The 24,852-nt window shown below is 38.2% G+C and overlaps 1 protein-coding gene across 8 annotated transcripts in view; it reads right to left on the bottom strand.

The window, feature by feature from the left end:
* KIFAP3 (kinesin associated protein 3) overlaps window positions 1–24,852 on the bottom strand; it is a 67,358-nt gene that overhangs the window by 32,117 nt on the left and 10,389 nt on the right. For 4 of the 8 annotated variants that reach the window (XM_079314394.1, XM_079314392.1, XM_079314388.1 and 1 more), the window contains exons 8-17: window positions 24,653–24,751; window positions 23,820–23,998; window positions 21,582–21,744; window positions 10,070–10,170; window positions 5,719–5,827; window positions 4,548–4,660; window positions 3,451–3,616; window positions 3,105–3,233; window positions 2,773–2,871; window positions 1,931–2,016 (exon numbers count right to left, since the gene is read on the bottom strand). In XM_079314394.1, coding sequence (XP_079170520.1) covers window positions 1,931–2,016; window positions 2,773–2,871; window positions 3,105–3,233; window positions 3,451–3,616; window positions 4,548–4,660; window positions 5,719–5,827; window positions 10,070–10,170; window positions 21,582–21,744; window positions 23,820–23,998; window positions 24,653–24,751 — 1,244 coding nt within the window. The remainder of the gene's footprint in view (window positions 1–1,930; window positions 2,017–2,772; window positions 2,872–3,104; window positions 3,234–3,450; window positions 3,617–4,547; window positions 4,661–5,718; window positions 5,828–10,069; window positions 10,171–21,581; window positions 21,745–23,819; window positions 23,999–24,652; window positions 24,752–24,852) is intronic. The other 4 variants (XM_079314387.1, XM_079314390.1, XM_079314389.1 and 1 more) reach the window with 3 other exon arrangements.

Below are 24,852 nucleotides of genomic sequence, written 5' to 3'. Positions count from 1 at the left end.
TTAATAGCTATCAAGATCTGAACTTCTGATAACTTAACCCTCTTACATTTCCTAACCACCACTATTTAGAATATGTTGTCTTTTTTGCTAGTGATGTTTTGCACAAGTGCAACCAGATTCCAACATGATTGAGAAAGAAATTAATTAGTGGTTCTCTTTGTCTTCCAGAAAAGAGAGCACATTATGCTTCCTGTTCCCCTCAGGGCCATGGTGTTTATGCAACTTATAAACCCAACACCCAAATAATACCCAGATAATAAAGCCAAAAAGACCTTCTCAGAAGAGAAACTCTCCTAGCTTACCAGCTAACATCATTCTAAGTGTGGCAATGCTTCACAAGCAAAGAAAAATATAATTTACCACCATGCAAGCTGCTCTCAGCATGTGTTTGGTGTCTCCTCCTTCACCCCCAATAACCACAGTACCACAAAATTTCTTCCCTTTATTCTTCCTCAAGGCCCTCAAAGTCCTGTCCAGTGCTTTTTGCAAATTGAGAAGCCTTTCCTATCCATTATCTTTGCACTCCTCACTGACTCATGGTGAGTGTAAAGATTTTGTGTTCTTAGGAAGGGACAAAAAAGCCAAGTACATTTTACTCAGATGGTAATATTGAATATGAAGCTGTATTTTTGTATGTTTATTATTCTAGATTCTATAAATTTTGCTTAATCAAATTTTCACTAACTAGCTATTACAACACACCTCACTGTAAAGCTTCCCCATATGAACAGATCAACATGTGAGTCACTTGGAAACTGCACTGGCCCCAAGGTAAAACAAGTATTGGACACACTCAAGTTGTGCAGCCTCACTCACAAGATAAAAAAAAAAAAAATTTCCACTGTTTCCACTGCAGATGTCCCTAGAAATAGCTGACTAGTGTCATGTGTTATGCTGAACATGATGCCCATCATAAATAAGTACTAAGTGCAAATTCATCAGAGTTTAAATCTAGTCCTTAATGAGTATCAACAGCAACTCTGCCACTGGAGCAAATTTTCATTCCATACCTCCCTGAAGAAAAGACAGAGCCAGATAAGAAGAATTCCAGTTCAGAAAATGCTATGTCATTTTACTGGTTTAAGGGGACTATTAAATTAGAAGACATTATTAATGAGTATAACAGAAGAAGGCAAACTAGACTATATATAGTATTTTGCAGTGCAAGTTAGGCCTTATGCTATATTAAACTTTTCAGAGAACAAGCTGCAATACACGTAATTCAGCTGAAAAAGGAACAATTGTAGAGACTGAAAAAGAAATAGGGTAGAAAAGGTACTGCTGCTCTTGACTCAGTTAAATTGTCTTTGGCTATAAAATTACATGACAGCTACTCTATACCCAAAAGGATGTACAGTCACTACAATCCTCAACAGCACTTGATAGCTTAATGTTCTTTCTATTTTCCAATTTAGCAGTGTAATATAACTGTCCCAAAAGTTTACTGTGATCCATGGATAGTTGGACAAACTAAAGCTAAAGGAAACTTATCCAAAAGGTGAAGACAATATTAGAGTGACTGTTCCCCCAGCAGAGAACAGCCAGCATCAGGATCGCTGCCACATTCTCTTTTTGAAACAAATATTGGCACCAGGCAATGCAGAGAAGCTGAATAAAGCTGTTGGGTAACAAGAGCCATTTGTTTGGAGAGCTAAGAAATAATGAAAGCTTGGCACACTTATGTAATGTGGTTAATTTATTCAAGTCTAAAAGCACTTTTTAGAAGCGTAAAGTTAACTTGTGTGAATTTTCCAAGTACATACACACTTTTTGGAAGTTTGATGCACAATCTAATGATTGAGAATTCATCTTTTATCCACATGATTAGAAAGCTGCACGAGAAAAATACTTTCAGCTGGCAATATATTTAGTTATTTCAGAATTCCCTTGAGTAAGGAGGCTCTGGAAGGAGAAGGAAAGTCAGACCTACCGCTATGATATCCAGAGTGTTGTCACACACCTTGCGGATCTCGGCGTTTTTATCATGCATCAGGTCTATAAGGTATGCTGGGGCTTCTGCAAAGATGCTGTTAAGGAGAAAAATATTTTTTCCTCCCCTCACAACCCTGGGTTTTTCAAAGTGCAAAAAGCAGAGGCAGGAATTTTTCATCTCATTTTTTCAAATGTTGGTGCTTTATCATTCCAGAATTAGTAAGAGATGGAATTTCTTATTTTTAATTTTTTAAAGCTAGCAATCTAGGAGTCCAAACAGGACACAAAGAACAACCACCCAAACAGCTTCAGATATTCCACAGAGATTAAAGTCAAAAAGAACATGAAGTATTCTTTGTATTGTTAGCAATGTAATCACTAATTTGCTATCCCTCCTAGGGCTCATTCAACCCATTCTAATGCTTCAATAAAATGTAACATTCAGTTAAGGACCACAAGACTTCAGACCATGCAATATATTTGTATAATGGTGCAAGGCAAAAAGTTTCCCTATGCTCTACATATGTTCTTCTATGAACTGTGAATTTCATTATGATTTGCAAAACAAATTCAGACAGTAAATCAGATTGGATAACAACTAATGAGTCAGCTGGTCCAGCCATCCCCCTCCTACTCCCCTCCCTGCTTCAAAGCAAACTAAGTTTTAATCTTTACTATTAATCTTACAGTCCCTTTACATGCTTAGGCTGCTTGGGTTTTTTCTTCAGCTGAAATAAACATTTACAAAGAAACCTCTGAGATCATGAGGTTTCTGCAAGAGAAATAGTAGTCAAACATCAGCAATGGCAAATTCTAGATGTTTCATCTCCAAAAAGATACGTGTTTCCTTGATGATGACATCTCTGGTGGCTTGGTGGAACACCATCTGATAAAACACATAGATGATCTGGCAGACAAACTCATCATCTTCCTGCTGAGCTGCAAGGAGAAAATATCCACCATGATTTCAAACCTCACAAATAGAAGCTTTTGGTGGTTAAAGAGTTGTGAAGGCGTGGGAAAACCCAAATCTATTAGACCACTACCCACATCCATCACTAAGGGAGTAACTGCTCCTCCTTCCTCATACAAAAACATCCCCTGCCTTGCAGGAAAGAGCAATGTCAATTACAGCTCCTGCTGTGCACCAGTCAAATCAATGGCCAATTTACCATTCAGGAGCTCGATGAGAGCAGGGATGATTCCAGATTTAGCCAGCAGAGCAGCACAGGAGTCATCCATGGAAACAGTCCCAATCATGATCACCACTTCCAGAACGAGGTCATCCTCAGCAGAACCTGCTAAGGCACAAGGCAGGAAGAAAAAATTCTTCAGAAATTCTTCCAGAAATTCTGCATTTGCTGGCAGTTGTGTATTTATCTGCAGACATGATTCTATTCTTCAGTGTTGTTTTTCCAAGCAACCACAAATTATAAAGGCAAATAGACTCTACTCTGAGCACTTTAAATATTCTTTGAGAGACTCTGCTTTGGAAGCCCAACCCAGCTTTGTACAGACCTGGTTTTAGCTTATCCTTGAGATATGGAACCAGTTTGTATTCCTTCAGCACAAGTTCCCAGTCCAGCTCTGGTAAGGTCAAATTTGCAAGTGTTCCCAGGCATTCAATCACGAATTCTTCTTCTTCATCATTTGATACTTGAGCTGCTAAATCACCAACATATTCCTGAAGAAAGTACAGCAACAACCATTACAAATGAATAATCTGGGTTTCTGAAAACTCACATCTCAGCCAAACTAGTTCTCAAAAGAATACTAAAGAGACTTTGCTCCTGAAATAAGAACTAACAAGGCAGTTTAAAATCCAGTTGATAAATAATCCAAGAAAACATTTCAGCACTCTTCCTCTCTCTCCTTTCAAGGGATGTGAATCATTTGTTCCAATGTTCCAAAAGTAGTTACTACAACACAAAGTTTAAAATGCTCTTAGAAAAAAAATGAAAAGAAGACAGAGAACACCATCCTGCATTAGTGGCAGTAATGGAGTTCTTTACCTAAAGATTTTAATTAATACCTACAGGATTTTCTAAGGGCAAACAGGGGAATAATGGCTTCTACTTACTCATTTCATATTGCTTTAATACAATTTGATACTTGATTCACATTTTAAGAGTATGTTTAAAATCTCTGTGATTAGAATGTTGTGTTTTCCTCCTTTCTTTTGAAAGGGTGGCTTTACAGGATCAATATTCAAATATTAAGCATTTAAAATACCCAAAAATACAAGACACTTGGCACAGTGGGTGAAAGAAAAAAGCACCAGATTTTTTCTCTAGGTTCAAAAGCAGAAATTTAGGATAACTTAATTGTTATTATGTTCACCCCAGCAGCTGAGGCTTTTTTGTTTGTTTGCTTGGGTTTGTGTGTTTGTTTAGAAACTTACTGGATAAGGTTTAAGATCTGTCTTCCCCATAGAGGGGGATCCAAACTCTGATCTACCAGCTGAGACAGTCTTATAAAACAACACATAAATCACCCCAGGACAGACAAGGAAACTTAAATTGGACACCCTGCAAAACAAACCATGGCACCTCTCCACAGCCAGTCTTTTCCACAAGGATAAAAACAGATCACATTAGGTAAGACCTAATACTTACAATAAACTGACTTTTAGTTGGCCCATCATGTTGTGAAATATTTCTGATCATCTTCATTAACAGAGGGTCCTTAAACTTCAAAGCTCGCTTCATGAGCATTTTCAAACCATTTCCTGAAAAGAAACAAATGCTTAGAAAAATCCTCCAAATTAAAAAAAAGAGGATTTTTGATCAGCCAGTACTTTCAACACACATCCCAAAAAATTCTTTAAGCTTTTAAAGTTTAGAATGAAAAAATGCAGTTAGTCCAGGTACAGAGACAGATTTCTCTCCCCATTCCAAGGAATAAATACATTATTATGGTTTTACAAGTTTATTTACCAAAGATCAATGCATGGGAACAGATCTGCAGTACTTGACTACATAGAGCAAATCCCAGTGTTACTATAATGCTTCCAAAAGATCACCTGCCTACCTAAAAGGTGTTGCTAGCTTGAGTTTCACCTTGACTATGAAATTGGATTGCCCTGCTCCCTCTTCTACAGAGCTTGGCACAGAATTTTAAAGTGGAATTTCAGGCCACAGAATTTCTTGATTGCAATTGTCCCCTCTGAAGGCCAGTAATTGACTGCAGCAGTTCCTAGGAAAAGCATTGGGCACAAGTGGAAGTTGGAGTATTATTGAGTTTATATTACTCAATTACTGAGTAATACTGTTTCATTTAAAACTGCTAGTATGAATATAATGAAAGTTTAAACCCAGAGCTACTGCAAGAAATGCAGAACCATGCAGGCCATGAATCAAAACATTAGAATCCAAAAGAAGCTCAATTATAATTTAAAAAAAAAAGGAAAAATGCAACTGAAAGACATCACTGCCATTCATTTGATACTGGCAGGTGAAACACCAATCAAAGATGGATTTAAGGCATCAAGCAAAATAAAATCCTGATGTCTCCATAGAGCCACAATGTCATCAGCCTGTTCTTCAGAACTGTGTGCATTACAAGAGGTGTGGGCATCTCCCTCAAGTTTCATTCCTGCCACCAAGAGCAAATGTGAACCATTTGCTTGCAATCATTACCCAAACACATGCATTTTATTTTTTAAAAGCACATATACACATTTATAAATAACTCAAAATTACATAATTTGCATGTGTAAGTATAATAGAAGAAAATCTATGAAGTGTTGCCATCTCCAAACTCCTCCCAAAACCTCAGCCCAGTTACCTTCACAGATAAGCTGCACATTTCTTTTGTTGGCAGCAAGGTTAATACAGAAAGAAATAAGTTCCAGGTCAACTCGCTCATCAGGACATTCAAAAAGCATCTTCATTAACTGCCAAGAAACACAAGCACACTTGGGTCACTCATCTTTCCAAAGCATTAGAAAAGTAATGCTATGGTATCAACTACAGTACCTTTATAAAAAAAAAATTAAAAAATCAGTATTCAGCATTTCTGCAGGAACAGTGAAAGTTACAAAGGTCAGGGGCATGACATGTAGAGTTTCATTATTTAGGGATAACAATCCTTATAAAGTGGCAAAAATGGCAATCACTCATCACTCTTAAATTAACTTGGCTTAGTTACATGCTATTGCTACCACTGAAATTTTTGCTTTACTGCTTTTGAGTATTTGTGAATGGATAAATTTGTTTTGAAAGCTTAAGAGAATTTAATACAGAAGAGAAATACAACCACAACTTAATGCCACAGAAAGTCAGATTAATACCCATTAGCTTAATAGAATTATGATTAAAGAGATACTTAATTGCAAAATAATTCTACTATTATTTTGCTGTGATTTACTCCATTGATAATTTAGCTGTCTCCACAGCACTGTTCTTTATCTTTGCAGCTTCCAGCTAGAGCTGAACACATCCCACAGACTCCTCAGCAGTAATCCCATTTTGCTGGTAACATTAATGTAAGTAGACAATCACCTATAATCCTGTTCAAACAGCAAATGTCAGTGAATTCCCAGGTGATTCCTAAGGCTCCTAACCTATGGATTGCCATCATTTTACACACCTGGCCCTGTGTTGTCCATTACATCACAGGCTGGCTATCCTGGCTCATTTGGTTCAACAGGAACAGGTTTTGAAATGGCATTTGGAATATATGAACATGACTAAAATAAACCCATTTCTCTTCCCTCTGATTCAAATCCTGGCAGACAAGCCCTGCACAACTTCAGGGCTGGGGGACATCACCCTGTTTGCTTCTAAAAGCCACTCAGTTCATAAGACAGGTTTAGATTATAATGCAAACCAGTGTGATGACAAGACTGAGATTACTGGAAGAGGAAACAACTAAGCCTAAAGATAAGCAGGACATAAGGTACAAAAACCATAGCTCAGAAAGGGGCAGGAGGACAAGAAAACAACAAATAACAATTAAATTTAATGGTTAACTAATCCTTAAATATTTGTGTGCTTGCCCCCTGGTGGAAAGACAAGTTTGTAATGCATTAAAAGCCAGAGAAAGTAGGTGAAGAATTAATTTAAAAAAGGAGAAAATAAAATGAAACAACAGGATTGCAGGAATTCTCTCCAAAGTATTTTACTCCAGCCATTCTGTATGTTTACCTATTATCAGATATCAGGCTGCCATTCCAAATGGACCCAAAAACACCTCAAAATAAAAACTACATTGCAACACAGCTATTTATGTCTTTCCTGAGACTTTCATGTACTCGTGTTTAAATGCTATCATTGATTTCTTCCTCCCTTTCTTAAAAAGGTAGAATCAGATTTCTCTAGGTTGTTTTAAGAACTTATAAAATCCCTGCTTTATTAAATCATTAAGCCTGACAGTCATGTAAGAGGGAATTAACAGAGAAGAAAATTGCCATTTAACAAGTAAAACATGAGCATTCAAAAATCACCCCCTGCAACTCTTCTGTTACAAAACCTTTAAAAACAGATTTTTAAAACCCTTCAAATAATTTGAAGGGAAACATTCTCATTACTTACACAATACAAAATCTGTGGAAATTAAACGTTTAACAAGATGGGATTACACTGTTAATTACTGAACTACTTCTCTATAAAAAGAAAAAAATATATCCAGTTTCAATTAAAGCTGCTCAAATTTTAAAATAATAGTTTCATATGAGTTCCATGTTTCCCATTATGTCTTCATTTAATTTGATTGCTTCTTGTGCCACTTCAAAAGGAAGAGTAATTGCTGCCAAATAGGAAATATTAAAATTAAATTTGTTCTGCTTTTACTATGTCCATTGTCATCTTTTACTGATTTAACAGGAAGGCAATAAAAAGACTGCAGCATGTGCAATGAAGAGGCAGTAGTGTTCAATCAGACAAGTCCCATATTGAGTATCAGATACCACAGACCAGCACTGAAATCACTGTGTCTAGACTCTCTGGCACCTGCCTTCACTTATTTACCAGTGACCAGAGGCCAACCCCCACAGCTCTGTGTTCACATACACCTCTGTCCAACCCCCTCCCCGAGCCCAGCTCCAACATCTTTGAATGATTATGCCAGAAGTGCATGCCTCAGGAATCTCTCCTGAGCGGCTACTCCCCAACTCTGCTGTTTGAAGTGATGCTCTGCTTTCTGAACTTCAGCAGATAATGGTGGACAGGAGCAAAGGGGGCTGTCAAGAGAGGACGTTTACCAGCATTAAGCTGAAAAGAAGCTTAGAGATCAAAGAGGGGCCAAACAGGACAAGCGTGGTGGAAAACATGTGGGCAGCTTTGGAGAACCTTGCACACCGCTCTGCGGTAAAATATTAAATATCACCATGACATCACTGCCTAACCATGCCCTTTGATTGGCCAGGTTATTACCAATAAAGGCTTTTATAAGCATCTGGATGGCATTTGCACCTATTTAAACAAAACACGCATTGCTGAGGTCTAAACAAGAATGAACTGTTAATACTCACTTTTAACTGTTACTAGAGTAGCACCCACTAACTCCTGCAATCCACAAGGATGTTTACCCGGGACAGCACGCGCTTCCCGCAGCCACAAGCACCACGGGGCTGCTGCTTCCAAGCACTTTCTACAACTGCTGAACATTAATTATTATTTCCTCAGAAAGAGACAAACCCAGGCAAGGGCATATGCCACTACTGAAAAGAGATTTTGGGTTTCCTGGGTAAAGTTAGATAGCAGGAAGTCCTTTTAAAACAGTAATTTTCTTTTCCTGATGCCTTATCCACTTCCTAATGCTTTCTGCTACCAGTCTTCCTTGATAACCAACTAATTTTGAACATTCATTTAAAATTTAAGCTCTGCTAGCTCAGCTTCTTTTTGAACAGTGTGCAGATGTGAACCTGTGAAGCATCAACAGCCATAGTTATACTTTCCAACTTTGTCAATTACTTCACTAAAGCTCAGTGAAGGCAGCAGAACTGTCTGCTGCTCCACCAGCCTTTGGACACAGTTCTGTAAGCACTGGGGATCCAGGAGTCATACCAAGATTCCCTGAAAGCACAGCACAAACAAGTCCTGAAACACTGGTGCAGGAATTTGAGTTTGCCTGGTAACTGCTACAACAAGTATCACACAAATGCCTTAAAAAGTAATTGCTTCTTGTGGTAGAAAAGACATCAGGATGTTTGCAAGACTATTTTGTCACATATATTAGCTATTCCCACCAGTTCTCCCCTCTTTATTATCCAAAATCATCTTGCACATAGAAAAACTTCACTGATTTTGCCATAAGATAATGACCAGAAACATTCTCATAACTTTTAATGACAGCTTTCCATTCTGGAAGTATCTGATGCTAAAATCCCATTTGGGAGGAAAGAAGATACCATGGTGCAATTCTGAAAAAGCTACCAGACAGCTGTTAAGAGCTTTTACACTTAGGAAACACAAGCTTTCTCAACTCCAGCCTCAGCAGGGCTGAGAAAAAGGACAGTAAGAGAGGACTTGGTACTTGAAAAAAACAAAAAAACCCAAACCAATAAGAAACTACAAAACACATGTACATAAAAAAAATCAAACATCCCCACAAAACCCTAAATGCCATGATACTGTGTCTGCTTGAGTCAATGATTTAAATAACAAAATGCAGCCTGAAAGTGCAATGAAGAGCCTTCCACAGCCATCAAGTCTCCCTTGCTGTACATGCCTGCAGTTGGAAAAGGAATTGACATGTAGGAACCTAACCCTCCTTGGCTGCTTTCCAGCTCATATCCTGCAATACTGGAGACACTGACATTTTGATACCCAATGGGATCAAGCAAGAATGCCTTCTAAAACTGTAAAGGAAATACTTTCCACTACATTCCCTAAGGAGCTGCTCTGCACAAGCTTTAATCTCCCTCAAGCATTCCCGATGTTCTGGAGGAATCCAGCAGGTCACCTGTAATTTCAGCAGTTCATTGGTGTCAGCAGCAGTGACAGAGATTGGTCACCTCTGCTTTTGCTGGGGACAGTGAAAACCCAGAAGAGTCCCTGCCTGAGGAGGAGGTGCCTCAGTGCCAGGCAGCACCGTGGCTGTTCCCCTTGTCACCTGCGGGTGTCAGTGCGAGCTCTGCCATCAGCCAGCGACTGAGGGGAGGAGGGAAGATGGATTTTATCAGCTCACCACATACCTGAGGGATACAGTCTGTGTATGCAAACATCGATTTAAAGCAATCATCCATGCTGATGTGATACAGAATGCAAATTGCTACTTTTTTGTTGTTTTCGTTTCCTAGAAGGAGAAAAAATATACATTATTAGGAGATTTTTTAGCTCTTGTTAAATACTCAAAAGAGGAAAATGAGAAGCAGAACAATCCTAGCTAATAGAGGGAAAATTTAAATCAGAAATGACACATTAATGAAAGGGTATTGGCCTAGCCTAACCAAATGAACCACATATTAGTGCAAAGAGGGAACCAGAGCAATGGTAAATATTCCTTCCTCTTCCCAGCACCTCAAAACACTTCCTTAATCCCACTTTGCAAGGAATTTATTTTGTAAAAGGAATGCTTAATAATGACTGGCCATGCAGAGAAAGCCATAATCAATTTCCAGCTAGAAATTTAAGATTTAGCTGTGGATATTCCTATTGAAATAACAAACTTGACTTTAAGTGAAATAGTAAGAATGTACCAATGCTAGAGAGAAGTAAGAGCTGCCATTAGGAGATGTTGTAGAAGGAATCAACTGCCTTTCAAGCAAATCACATACTGGGTGTTTTAATCTCCTAAAAAAATATTATCCCATTGGTACCTTCTGTGCTTCATACATGTCAAAAACCACATTAGTGTATTTTCATAGTGATATTCACCAAAGAGAAAGACTCTCAAGGAAAGTTGGAGCAGTTAATGTGAGCAGGGTGTGAAGTAATTAACTGAAAGGTTCTATAAAATCATTTTACACAAACATACAAATGTTTAAGAACAACACAGACAAATTTGCTTCTGACTCACTGCTGAAAGCCAGACTGAACATTCTCAAGTTCTCCTCTACTGGCTATATATGGGATAAACCCTGCAACTGAATGTGAACATTAGTTAAACCAGGATGTAGTAGGATCATCAACTCCAAATTCATTCACAGTTCTTACACAACTCATCAGCAATAACCTACCTCCCACTTCTATTTAAGCTAATTCAGTAAATACCTGTGGCATAATCTGGCAAAGCACAAACACCTCAAACAGCAACAATACAGTAAAATTTTCCTTCTGCATATATCACTGGGAGCTGGAATTTCCTCTGAGCATCAAGGAAGACTTTTTCAAAACTGAATTATCCAAAGAGACCCATTAAACCCCTCTGGTAGCTGCCATAAGAGTGAACAAAGTATTTTTAGCCACAATAAACCTATCATAGAATCACAACTGACCTTTCAAATCCTTCTAGAGTCTTTCTGCTTGAAAAAAACATAACTGGTATCACAATCTTCCATACTTTCAACAGCTGGAGGAAGGATAATGCCCAATTGTGCAAGCTACTCTGACCATTATGAAAATAAGAGTACAGAAGGTACCAGCAAACAAAATAAGTGTGTGTTATCTTTAGTGCTTCTCCTGACTACCTGTTCACCTGCAGAAACACTGGGAAAACAATTTCACGGAAAAAAACTTCCCACACATACAGGTAAAGGTCTCTTCTATACAAATTTAAGGTTTACAGAAAAAATTATTTCTCCAAATTTCATGGCACTAAGTAAAAACAAAAAAACCAACTGTTTACACTGCTCTTCACACTTCACTCCATGCCTGTAGTTAGGACTTAAACACAAGACTCAACTTATAATTACACTTAGCTGGATAATGGAGGAAACTGTGTGTAAAGCAGAAGGCAAGCCAGCACAAAAGAAAAGCTCCCCAAAACACCAACAAGAAAAACTGGAATGAAGTTAGACCAGACCTTCAGCACATATCCACTGCCAGACCATTAACAAGAAGGATGCTCAATTTTACTGTTTAACTCCTGTCCTTCCTCCTTGTTTTTCAAGTTTCATTTGTGCTAACAAAGCATCAGCTAAGGTAAAGTCTTGTATTTGGTAAACTCAGTAGCTTCCTGATATTTAGTAATATTAGTGGCTTATTTTCAATCATAATAGGCTGATATAAAAGTAGAGGTCTTCTGGTTTTTTTCTTAGAAGAAATTCTGCATTAGTTTTCTACCTCCTTTTTTTTCAAAGGTCCAGCTGGTCACAATAATTTTTCTGATGCTTGAACACCATCTTGGGTGTCAGTGCTAAATGACAACACTATCTCAGCTGCAAAAATACCAAAAATAATCAAAAATACCTAGATACTCAACCTAAAGGGTGAAGAATATGTGGAATCCAAATAAACTTATTTTATCTGAATGGACTCCTAAAGAATTGCTTTATAACAACTGGCACTCAAATCTTTCTCCAAAAATGCATTCCAAAAAGCAAATTTCATGATATACAAAAGGCAAGGACAGCTATGGTTTCATAGAGAAGAATTTAAATTTATTAAGAATTTAAATTTCTCTTTGATGTGCAGTTATCTGACCAATTTACCCTGAATAACCCCATCCTATTGTCAACAAGGGGAACAGAGAAGGGTTTAAAGCATTTAAGTCACAAATATTGCACAGCCTCAGAAAGGAAGTACTTTTCAATTGTGAATAAAACAAGTGAATTCTAATAACTTGATGATAAAAGTAAACTACAGAACTAAAGCTGAAAGCAAACAGTCTGCAACTAACCCATGTTTTAAAGTATTTAATGGTGTATGCATTTTAATTTCATTTTAATTTCCCAGAAAGGAAGAGATTTCAGGCTAATTTCTGCAAGTTCCACTGTTCTACTTTCCCTAAGGAAAAGCAGAACCTTGTTATTTTGTCAGTTCTCACACAAAACAGTGACAATTCCTGATGCAGAGTCAAACACTGCAGGAAAATCAAGAGGAGGTGGTTCCCAAGCACATGATTTAGCACAACTGCTCATCTCATGCTCACTTGGAAGCACACAGCCTGCTGGAAAGCTGACTGGAGATCAGGTAGAAGAGTTGGTTGAAGATTAAGAAAAGGACAGACACAAAAGCTAAGGCATTTTAAGCTCAAAACTTTTTCTAATTATTCACTATTCATCTGAATGCTAATTAATTAACCCTGAGTCAAGGATTGCATGAAGACTTGGCTGTAAAAATTTCAAACCCTGCCCAGCACCTGGTTGGAAACAGCTTTCCAAAGCACCAAAGTGATACTTTTTCTGCTATTTTTGACCACTGCTGAGGGCCACACATGACAAAGGAGACATTGCAAGGAAGATTTCCTTATGACTGGGTACAGTAAGGATCAATTATTGACCTAACTAGAAATGGCAAGAGAAAAAAAAACCCAAAAAACAGATCTCTGCCAAATGTGTTCATAAAAATCACCAAAGTTTTGGTAGGGTGCCAAAAAACTGTGGCTTACAAATGCTGGTAAGTTTTGAGCATCAAGGTTTTTATGACTGAAGGTGGAATAGCCAAATGGCCTAAAGCAGTAAGGGCAGCCCTGGAAAATAATGGCCTAGTCATTATGGATTCTTCTGGTATTTATGGCAATAAAACATGAATCATAATGAACTCATTGGATATTAAATGTGGGGGTCACAAGCACTTTGATAGGATTTCCACAAGAATCTACCATTAATTAACCAAATAATTATTTGAAAGTGTAACTGAATTAGCCTTAGTTCTTATACAGCCATTCCTGAGAAATTGGTCATTCCCATCTGAGTGCAGTTAATGCCTTAACAAACCAGTCATTAACTGCAGTTACTGATTTTGTGGGAATTATTGTGTTATAAAATACACTCAACAGTTTATAGAAACAATACTTAAGATTTTTTTTTTTTTTTTTCTGCAGCTGTAGTTCAGCTGGTACAGATGGGATGGAAAAATATCAGGTCCCTGGGGGTGTTTTCACAACTAGTTTTCTGCAAATTAGAGAGGGAAATAAATACATGATGGGTTCTGAGTTCAAAATGGCTTCAGATTTTTAGCCTTTGAACATTAATAAGAAGCCATGTGCCAGTTTTGGGGACCAATGCCTAAATTCCATGTTTAGTTCTTACTATAGTTAAAGACCTAAATGGTATTAGTAGCAGAAGCTGAATAAAAAAATATAATTTCTTGAACACAAGATCAAGTCCTACATTTTGGCTAACTTTGTGAGCTTAAAAAAAAAATAAAAAAATCCTCCATTAGCTCCATGACAAAAAGAAAAACCCTAAAGCTAAAGTAAAATTGAATTGCCAGTCCCAGTTGCAGCAGCAGCAGCATTCAGCCTTCAAATGCTAAAGTAAAAGGGAGAAGATAAATTATGGACTAAATTATTCAAATATAACACTGTCAGTAAATCAAGCAGCAATCACTTCCAATGGAATAATCAATGTCTCCACATTAGAAATGAAATATGCCCTATCCCACCTATGTGCAAAACATTAACAACAAGAAATCAAAACCAGAACACAGATGAAGATAAACACCTGTTAAAATGGCAGAGTCAATCTTTATTTCAGTTTCAAACTCTAACACTCAAATGTGATCTGCTGCAGTAAGAAATAAGTAAGAAATTCTAGATTGTCTGGAATGCCACAAACTGAGTATGAGATCTATGTGTTGTCTCACCCTACTGTCAGAAAACAGATTAATTAAGAGTTTATTCAAAGCTATCATAATTAGCAGATTTTAGGGAAAAACTGATAGATATCTCCACTTACCTCTATCCCATATCATTGCTCACAATCAGCTCTGAAACAGTTGGACTGAGCTAGTCCATGTGTGCTTTAGACACATATTGGTTTGATTTACATATGTAAATATAAATCATATTGGATATATCAGTTTATTTTATCAAGAGAAACTGAAAGAATTTCCAAATCTGCTCAGACTCAAGGAGACTAGACATTGTAAATAAAACATTATGATAGTAATTACATACTAATAACCCCTCCTGTGGCACCTTTATGTTATTTGGAACTGGCTTCATACCATAAGCCTAATTTAAAATCTCAATGTCACCATGGTTGGGTCTGGAGTTTAGTTTTCTGTTTTGTTTTGGTTTTTTTTTCCCTTCACCCAAAGAACCAAGTACACACCACATCTGAAACCTGGTTACAACTTTTTTTCCTAGGAAACAAAGAAAGAACTTTAATGATCCTAAAGGACTAAAAACTGACTAATTTGAGTTATTTAATGTTGAAAAAATGAAGCTGCATGTCTGGAACATCAAGCTCCATTTCTCTGCCTGGACCTCCATGCAAGACAGACTGAAAAACATTCAGTAACCACCTCAGTGTAGCACTGTACTCAAACACAGCACAGCCACTGGGTAATTAACACATTGCTATAATTAGGTGTGTCCTTTTTTTGAGGCAAAACATACCCCATTTTTTGTCCTTAGGATGGGCCATAACAAACCATACTTGAACTCATGTAACTTCACACAAAAACTGGAAGCTGATCAGTTGCAATATCCCATATACTTCACAAAGCAGCAAGAGTAGAAATCAACTAAAAATTCAGATTAGAGAGGAATCAAGAGGTAATAACATTATCCCTGAAAGAAAAAGGTAAAGCTGCTTCTCTTTTCTCCACAAAAGTATTAGGTTTTGGGTTGGGCTATGACCAAGAAAGAAAGCAAGAGAGAGAAAGAAGAGTTAACTACTGTTGTTATTATCAGAAACTAGAAATCAGAACAGTTTCTTAGTCTGATTCAAACTAAGGAAGCACACACTTCCAAAGTAAGTGAGAAGAATTCTAAAAAACAGTCTTCTTGTGCAAGTCTCCACCATGCTAAATAGATTAAATGGAAATGTACAGGACATGCATAATTTTGCCAAATCTGCCCTATTATTTCAAAGTACATCAGCTGCTCCAATTAAAATTACTAGAAAATATTGAGACTTTTTTGGATCTGAACACAGTTCTAATCCATTTGGAATTCAGTGGGAAGGGAAATAGTTGGAGGTTTTCTGTGCTCCTAGCTCCACAGCAGAGCATCTCAGCTCTGAGTGGATGGTGCAGCTGGATTCCAACCTGCTCCTCCTTGAAGGAGGAACAACCCAATGCAGGATGCAGCTTCTTGCCTTCAGAAAGGGATGATTCACCACTCTGAAAATGAAACTACTTTTACACCTGTTTTGAAGATGTTCAAGTACAAAGCTAAGGTTCAAATCTACTAAGCCCAAAAAAGTGGAATTAAATACTGGTTGAACTTTTGAGTCTTCCAGACAGCAAGAACTGAGCTCCATATTATTCAAGCACCCATTTAAAAGGGTCTGAAGAGAATATTATCAGCTGACAAAGCATTTCTCACCTCAGCAATTGTAGACATGGGGAATCTACAGCTGGTCTCTTGGACTTCAACAATCATTTGAGAAACTCTTAAGTAAGGAACAAACTTGTGAGTTAAGAGGCTTCCACATGTCTTGAAGGAAAGCAGAGTGTACTTCTCCCTCACATCTGAACTTGTAAAATCCTCAGGAGCTTTAGGACTACTCCATCAGTAAAATTGTTCCACGTGGTCCTTTGAGGCTACTCCTCTGCCTGCAGCCTTCACAACAGCTCTGGAAAAGGTGCTCCCCTCTTCCACCCTGGCCCTCTTTATGATGATGTTACCACAGACCAGGAAGATTAGCAGAAGTGCCTCACCCTTCTTCATGGAGATTTTTCCAAGAAACCAGAACGAGTTGTTTGTGTTCTGTCATGTTTTAGGCATCCAAGTTAAGCTCTGTAAAGCCTTCAGATGTCAACAGTTCAGCAGAAGATTAAATTTACTTTTTACTGTTAAGTATTAATTTGCTCTTGCAATAAGCTAAGAAACCATTAAAAGCATTGAATTAATCAGTCACATCTTGTAGGCTCCACACTAGAAATACTGGCTTGGGATCCTTTCCAATTTTGTGAGTTCAGTGAACTTCCAACAACTCAGCTCCCTCATCTTTACATTGCTGCCATCTCTCCAGTCCTGTCCTTGCTGCTGCCATGAGCATTTTTATTTTCAGTCAACACACATGAAGTTAGTTTCTTATGTTCCATTAAAGTTATCCTCTTTACTAAAAAAAGGCAGTAACACAGGTAAATTCAGACATGCACTTGTGACCAGCATACGACAGCAAGGAGCTTTCACTCACCTGATACTGATAAGATTCTCTATTCAGTTCTACAGTTCTCAAAATGAGAAGTCATTTCTTCTTTAAAGCTTGCACATTCAAGGTATCTAAATTGAAGTGCTGAGTTCTAAGACACATTGTGTACCCACCTCTTCTTAAATCACTCAGACATGCTTAGGTCTATCTGCACTCCTAATACGGATTTTGAAAATTAATGTTAAGAGATGTTTTTGGTTTGTGGGGTTCTTTTTGTTTGCTGTTGAGGGTTTATCTTTTTTTTTTAAGCCTTGGCCATACTTACCACAAATGATAAAAAAAACTACCATTAAAATAAATCCCTTAATAATTGCTGCTTTCCAACAGACTGGTCCCTGTAGTTGAACTGTTACTTAATGTGCTTCAGCCAGCCTTTACTATAAAGGAATGGAGACACCCCAGGCAATATTCACACAAGTAGTATTGGAACCAGCTGCTTCAGAGCCACCTTAGGAAAAAAAGGTTTCTCAATTTAATTGGGAAAACAGGAGGAAGCATAAATTTTACTGCCATTAATAACTTCAAGCAATCCTGATATGACTTTACCTCACCCTGATGGCTGGACATGTGCTTTTTGTTAGGGTCCTTGCCACATCTGACCCTTATTGTTTGCTCACTTGATCAGGTAAGAAAATGTATGTTTCTTTATAGGATAAAGGAGGCCTATTAAAGTCAGAAAAAACACTGCAGTAGCCTATAAGAAGCTCCATTTTTCAACAGATGTGTGAAGCTCCATAATAAGTTCATTACAAAAAGGCCAAGTGAACTCATAAAGAGAGCACATCTACTTTAAACCTTCTTAAAAGAAACTTTCATAAAAGGAATAGAGCATTAAAAACCCACAGCACTCCGTTAATTAGAGAGTAAAGTAGTGCTTGGCTTTTTAAACAGCAGTTCCCATATAATCCAGCTTGGCTGCATACCATATCAAGCCTTGATTGTTAAGAAGCCCAACATACAACTGTTTGGCAATTCTTTGATTGCTCATTAAACTCAACTTGCAAAGAATGGAAAAATATCAGAGGAATTTCAGCAGTTCCCAGAAAAGATTTTATCAATGAACCCAGTAAAGACAGGCTCTTCACTGGGGACTAAATGTGATTGTCAGTGCTACTCCCTGCTCTGGCTCCTCCAGCTTAAATAACAAGTCAGAAGTCTGACTTACATTGGAGTTTGCACAGCCCTTGAATTTTTATCTAAAATTTGGTGGCTACTGCTTCTCATCGTGCTTATATTAAGTCTTAAAACACCAAGAAATTGAGAACATCATGCCAGGATGCTCACATTAATAAGGCAGAGAAGCTGGGCATAATCTGTGGCTGGCAAAACCATGCTGTTGCTACCTGGGGCTGCCCACACTGGATTTCAGAGTGCTGTATAGCAAACACTCATCTGTCTGGCTGAACACAAATCCACAAAGCCAAATTGCTTTCAGCCCCTGTAATCTGTGCTGGAAAACATAACCCAGGATGGTCCTCACCACCTAAAATCCTTTTGACATTGACTGCCTTGGCACTGTGTGGCACTTTCACAGCTGTAGGCACAACCCTTTAGCACTCCATGTTCCATTTGAGCCTGATTTGGGTTTTGTGAACCACCCACTTGTCAGCTCACCAACATCTGTGTTCAACCTTCAATATTTAAAAGCAAATAGTAATTGCAAGCAACCAAATAGATACTTAAGTCAGACTTCCAAGCATAGTGGTGTTTCATTCTTTCAGTATGGCTTGCACTGGGGAGTGAATGAAAAGAAAATGACATTTCAAGACAGGATGTACTGAGTACACCTAAGAACTGTCCAGCAGCTCTGGGAGATGAATACACACATCATCAAAAAATGTTTGTTCCCTACACAGAGTCAGACCTACTCCTTTTACTGTTTGAGAAGCAACAGCTTCTGCAACATTCCCTGTGATTTGCATCCTTGGAGAGAGATCCCTCACTGATGGAGGAACCAGAAATGCCAGCACTGCCCACCACACAGGGATGCTGCCAGGAGCTGCTTCTGAACAGGGCTCTCCAGGAGCTTTCCAGGCTGTCCTATCCCCCACAGCAGCACTCAGCTGGCTCTGCTGTACAAACTGCCTGCTGTTCTCATGGCAAATGGGGAACTATTTGTCTCACTTCACAAAGGCTAAGAAATAACTCAGACACAGCATAAAATAGCACCCTTATTAGAAAGCTATGAATCACAAGTTGTGCCTATGTTTAAGAGAGTTGTACTAAAAATTTTGTATTCAGTTTGGCCACTTAACTGAAAAACAAAGTGGATTTGGTTCAAATAAAAAGTGAAGGGTTTTTATTTTTCCTTGTAGACAATGTTTTCTTCTGTGTGGTGCCAGGGTAGAAGACAATCAGGGGAAAAATTATGAAAAAGGGTAACATTTCCAATATGTCCAACAGAGGAAGAGCATTTCCAGGGATCAAGAAAGCAAATTTGTACCCTGTTTTCAAGTTCAGCTCTATGTTTCCACCTTTCCAAACTCTGCCATAATTGGAGCAAGTCACTTCTCTGCTCTACTTCCCTTGAATTCTGCCATGCAAAGCACAATGAGAGCACTCCAAGAGTGAAGCAAACCTTCACAAAGTAGTGTATAGCAGGCTGCTTTGGTCTCTCTTTCCCAGGGGGTGACTGGAAGACACTGAACCTGTGTTTTCCACATTTCAGGCAAACATCTAGTTTAAATCACTTGGTGAATTCACATGAATTCTCACCTTAGGCAACTGAAGTCATACTTCACATATATTGGCACAGAAAGGAAAGACTGCTCAAAACATAATTTCTAAGCATTAAAAGCCACACTACAAAAAACATTCTCTGCAGGGTTCTGTTTTCACAGCTCCTCAACCAATGTATGGAAAAAGCTGAATACAGCAGACTGTGTCTTACAGGCCTCCACAGCTCTGTTCCAGCTTCAGATCTCAAGTCTGAAGCCAAACTTCCCTCAGCTGCACACAGTTCTGTGAGAGTCACAGCATAACAAAGATCAGCTGTAGTTGATTAATTTGGGTGCCTGCAGGGAGCAAGAGGAGCCTTGTCATATACAATACTTGAGACTTGTGAAGAGAAGACACAAAAATGAGCCAATGGTGCTGACTGGCACAGCTACATGGAGAAGCAGGCATTGGCACTGCTATAAAGAAGAAGTTAATTAAAATGGAAACCAAGATTTAAGCGGAATTTCTCATGTCCATGTTTTCAACAGCAGCCTCAACACTCTGGGGTGTGATGGAAAGAAAATGGTCCTTCTCCATTATACCCATGGCATACTTATTCCATTCCTGAGAGCTCAGTTGGAGCCAGTTCATCCCCACTGCTTCAGCCTCCACCTCCATTTAGAGCCTTCCTGCTCCCAAGCAATTAAGTGTCCCTTGGGAAAGCAGTGCACCCTCCAGAACTGCAGACTCCATTCACCTCCATGCTCAGCCCTAAACCACTGCCTCACAAATCCTTTAACTCTCTGCAATCTCAGCTCTCCCCTTAAACACCTACTACACCTAATACCCATCTCAAACTCAGTGCTAAAGACTCAGAGGCCCAGCACACACAAATGCTAAATTTCAGAAGGTTGAGTCAGCACACTTGACCTCTTGGCATTAGGAGTTGTACAGGGACTTGTCAACAGCTGTTGTGCTGTGTTAGCACTTGGAGATGACCTGCAAATGTAAACTGAAGGGTATTGACTTGAATAATGTGTGTTTAATACCCAGATAACCTGTATAAATGGGGCATCTGGCACATGGCTGTTTTATTATTCAGATTGCAGACTTCTTTCAGACAGATTAGCCAAGTGATGCAGTTGAGAATTGTTTGAATCACCATACCAACAAAACTCTCACAAACCACAGTGATGGCTTAAAGAAAAAACAAACAATATTTCTACCTAGATCTTCTAGTTAGCACATCAAAAATAACTATCAACCAATTCTACAGGGAGAAGTAAGGACAAACAGCACATGACTCTATGAAAAATAAAAATTAAAAGAAAGAGAATGGTTGAATACTTCTGAGATGAGACAAGAAATACACTGTGAATATTCTGGAAGGACCAGCAGGATTTGCAGTAGACTGCCATAACAGCCACTTGAGGAACATACTCCAATTTTTGCAAGCAGTTCCTCTGAGCTAAACAGCCTTCACAGAGGCCTAGTCACAACTCCAAGAGAGGCATTTGAAAAGCAATTCTCCTCTCCATATTACAGACACTAGAAAGCAGATATTTAGCTGGAGAGTTCAGTCTGACTCTAACATTAAATGGGGACTTTCTGGGAGCAGGGACTTCAGTGATTGGTGTCATGCCATTGCCTGGGATGACCAATCCCCAGAAAACCCCCTCAGAAACCACATTATCTGCTGTATGAACAAAAAGGGACAAGTTCCTGCTCCAGAAAGCTTACAACCCAAGCTGAACCAAACTAACTAACCAGATCCTCTCTCAAACAAGAGATTCACTGAAATGCTGAAATGTCTGTGTTAGAGCAAAAGAAGACATACCCAGGAGTGCAGTGAGTTTGGGAAGCAAACCAACATGGACCATTTTACTTCTCAGGCCTGTGTCAAAGGACAGATTCAGTAAGAGTCGAAGAGTGATATTCAGCAGGTCTTCATGTTCACATGGTACCATTTTCACAAGTTTTTCAATAATATCCATTTCAACCTGTATTTCAAGGGGGAAAAAAACCCACCAAATATAATCACCCAAACTTACTTTGGCTTCAATATTTCATTTGTAGCCATAATTGTGACTGTTAAAGCATTTTCATCTGAAGTAGTTTTGCTTATGCCTTTGTGGTTGAAGTCTTTTAGATTGGGTTACTGGGAAACATTAATTAAAACAGGTTTTGAACCAACCAGTTCAGATGTCTTGGAAACATTCCTCACAGTTGGAATACTGCAGGAATGTGGTGAAGACATCACCTGCAGAACTAGATTGGGGAGAGCAAACTCATTTAAACTTTAACACATGCAATCCTGCAGCAACTGCCAGTAGAGACAAAGATCAACCCAACCAAGAAAGACAGAAAATTTGCATTCAAAAAGAATTTGAGCCCTTTCATCATGAATTTCAAATTAACCCCTAGCCAGAAGTGTTCATGCTCCCAGAAGAGACATGCCATCCTGCATGTTAATTTAATAAAAGCATGAAAGTCATCTTGAAACAAGTATCACTTTCAAATTAAAAAATGGAATCCAGGAACTGAGAAGTGGTATTAGTTCCTGAGATCATGTTCACTTTACCAGCCAGAAAACACATCTGAACTGGCAAGACTTCAGAAAGTTTTTATCATGTTTTAAGCAACATTTCTGTGCTTTTATTTGACATAATCTTTTAAATGCATTCAGTTTTTGTTTCCCAGATCCTTCTTTGGCCAGAAGGAGGCACATAAAATTATTTGGCATTCTCCATGTACATTACTAGTCTGGTTATAAATAGACACCAAATGAATACTAAGAAAAGAAACTACAGCTCTCCCCACACAGCACAGTGCAATAATCAAACAACTGCCTGGACAGCTTTGATCAGAAACAATCAGATAGCAACAACTCTGACCTCACTGCTCTGAATTTAATATGGCCCTGGAATAGCCAAGGAAAGAATGTACTATAAATAAATATGGATTATTCAGTTTTACTTAGAATCAGGTGCTGTTCAACTAATCCTGGTTCATTCTGCCTTTGACAGTTTTGTATTACTGCCCAATACAAATATCAGAACACCTTCTCCTTCACTGGTAGCTTTCCTTAATAATACCATGGAGAAAAAAAGCATCATCTTTATAATCAGTAAGGAATGCTCAGAGAGCTGACCTGAAGCACACCAACATTTTCAAAACTGTCAGAACACTCTGAAATAAAATCAATTCAACAATTTTGTTTCATTTGTTTTTCCACTAAATCAAATGGAATGGGGAAAGTGTGCCAGCAAATCAGTGGGCTGGAGATCTAATTCTTATTTTCCTGAGTCCCATATATGAATAAGGGAGATACTTCTTGCCTGCAGTGCTCAGTGCACATGCATGCAAAGGTCCAGTTAATTCACTACTGCTTTTACACAGATCTGCTCATCTCACAATCTCTGTGTACCATTGATCTCAGATTACCTCTTAAATATGGAAAATGTATAATTTTCATCTAATAAATTGTAATAGAGGCACAAAGGTGAAGTCAAGCATCTATTAAAGTATGAATAAAGGAGATAGTTGGCTAGAGCTTGAAGTTACAAAAAAAATTATGTGCTACAATTTCAGAAGTGTAAGACTTCACCCCCAAAAAAAAAAAAAAAAAAAAAAAAGCTTATGAAGAATAACTCAGAAGTCCAGTTATTCCTACTGGCAGCAGGAAGGAACAGATGTGAGGTGCCTTTCAAAACCAAACTGACATAGGAAATAAGTAAACTAGCCTAGCAAACTCCAGAAGGAGAAATATCTCTCTTCCCAAGTCAATACATGGCAGAAACAACAATATGTTGTCACAAGAGTATAGTCTGGGGGCAGAGTCATGGGCATCTCCAGAACTGGGGGTATGACAAGACTCTGAGGTGCTGAATTCAAAATTTGGAATTCTGTGGATCATATTTTGCATCATAGTCTCTGTTTGGGATGACATTTCCTCAAAACTGTTTGCAGTAGGTTACGATTGGATGCTGTGCTTTCCTTTCACTCATTTTAGCTGTAACAAAATAGGATAATCAGTGCTAGAGTGATGAAAACAGTGTGAAAACAGAGGCCTCACCATATCATTTTTGTTCTCCATGAAAATGCTGAGTTTCTTCAGGAAGGTTACAACGAGGATAAGCAGCTCAAAGTTATCCCGGTCCAGCGCCTTCACCAACATGTGCACAATGTTCTTGTTCCTCATCTTCAGCTCAATGCGAGTATCCTCAGCCAGGTTCAGCAGCAGGTAAATTGCAACTAACAAAGGCCAATACAAATCACACCAACACATCTAAACAAGTCTCTATTTACACTTTAAGTGCTGAAGGCAAGATTTTCAGAAGAATTATGATCCCTTTTCAATGCATTTTGAAGGAAAATGCCTGTGAATGTGTATCTTTAAAAAGCATTAAGAAGATTAATTCTAATTGTGGCTCTGAAAAAAAAATAGAATTGTGATCACTAGAAGCTTTTTATGTTGTGTGGTTTGTATTTTTTTAAATTTCAATTCCAACAGGAACTATTATTTCCCTCTCAGGAAAGCCACTCAGATAATTTCAATCTAATATGAATTGTATTTTGGTACAAAAACTGAGATAGAATGTAATCAATTCAAAGAGTCAGATACAAGCTAAGTTAGGCAAATTTAAAAAAAACTCAAATACCCAACTCCTCCCAAACCAACATCATGAGCAAAGAAGAGTGGATCACTTTTGCTCTTCTTCTGACAAATGGCTTTTACAATTATTAATAGTATCAATCTGATTAAGTACTTGTCTTCTCCTTATTCTTTTGCAACACTCTTCCATATTCATCCACACATTCAGGATGTTTAAGACATCCTGGTTATAACAAGAATCAAACAAGATCCCTCTACCTACAACAAAATAATTTGCTATTTGTATTTGGTACCTCTAAGCAGCTGCTCCTGCTTGACAACCAGGCCTTTGTATTTCTTGTAAGTTTTCTCATAGTCCTTTTTCAGAGTTTGATTTTCAGGATCTTCATCAAGTGAATTACAGGAGTTAAGGAGTTTAGAGAAAAGTGATACAGGCTAAATGACAAGTGTTCTCAGAAGTGCTCCTAAATCAGCAGTGAAACCAAGGGATCTA

Source organism: Erithacus rubecula (assembly GCF_903797595.1).
Source record: "Erithacus rubecula genome assembly, chromosome: 10".
Taxonomy (NCBI): Eukaryota; Metazoa; Chordata; class Aves; order Passeriformes; family Muscicapidae; genus Erithacus; species Erithacus rubecula.
Note: the sequence above shows the minus strand (reverse complement) of the source record. Positions and strands in the feature narration are given on the sequence as shown.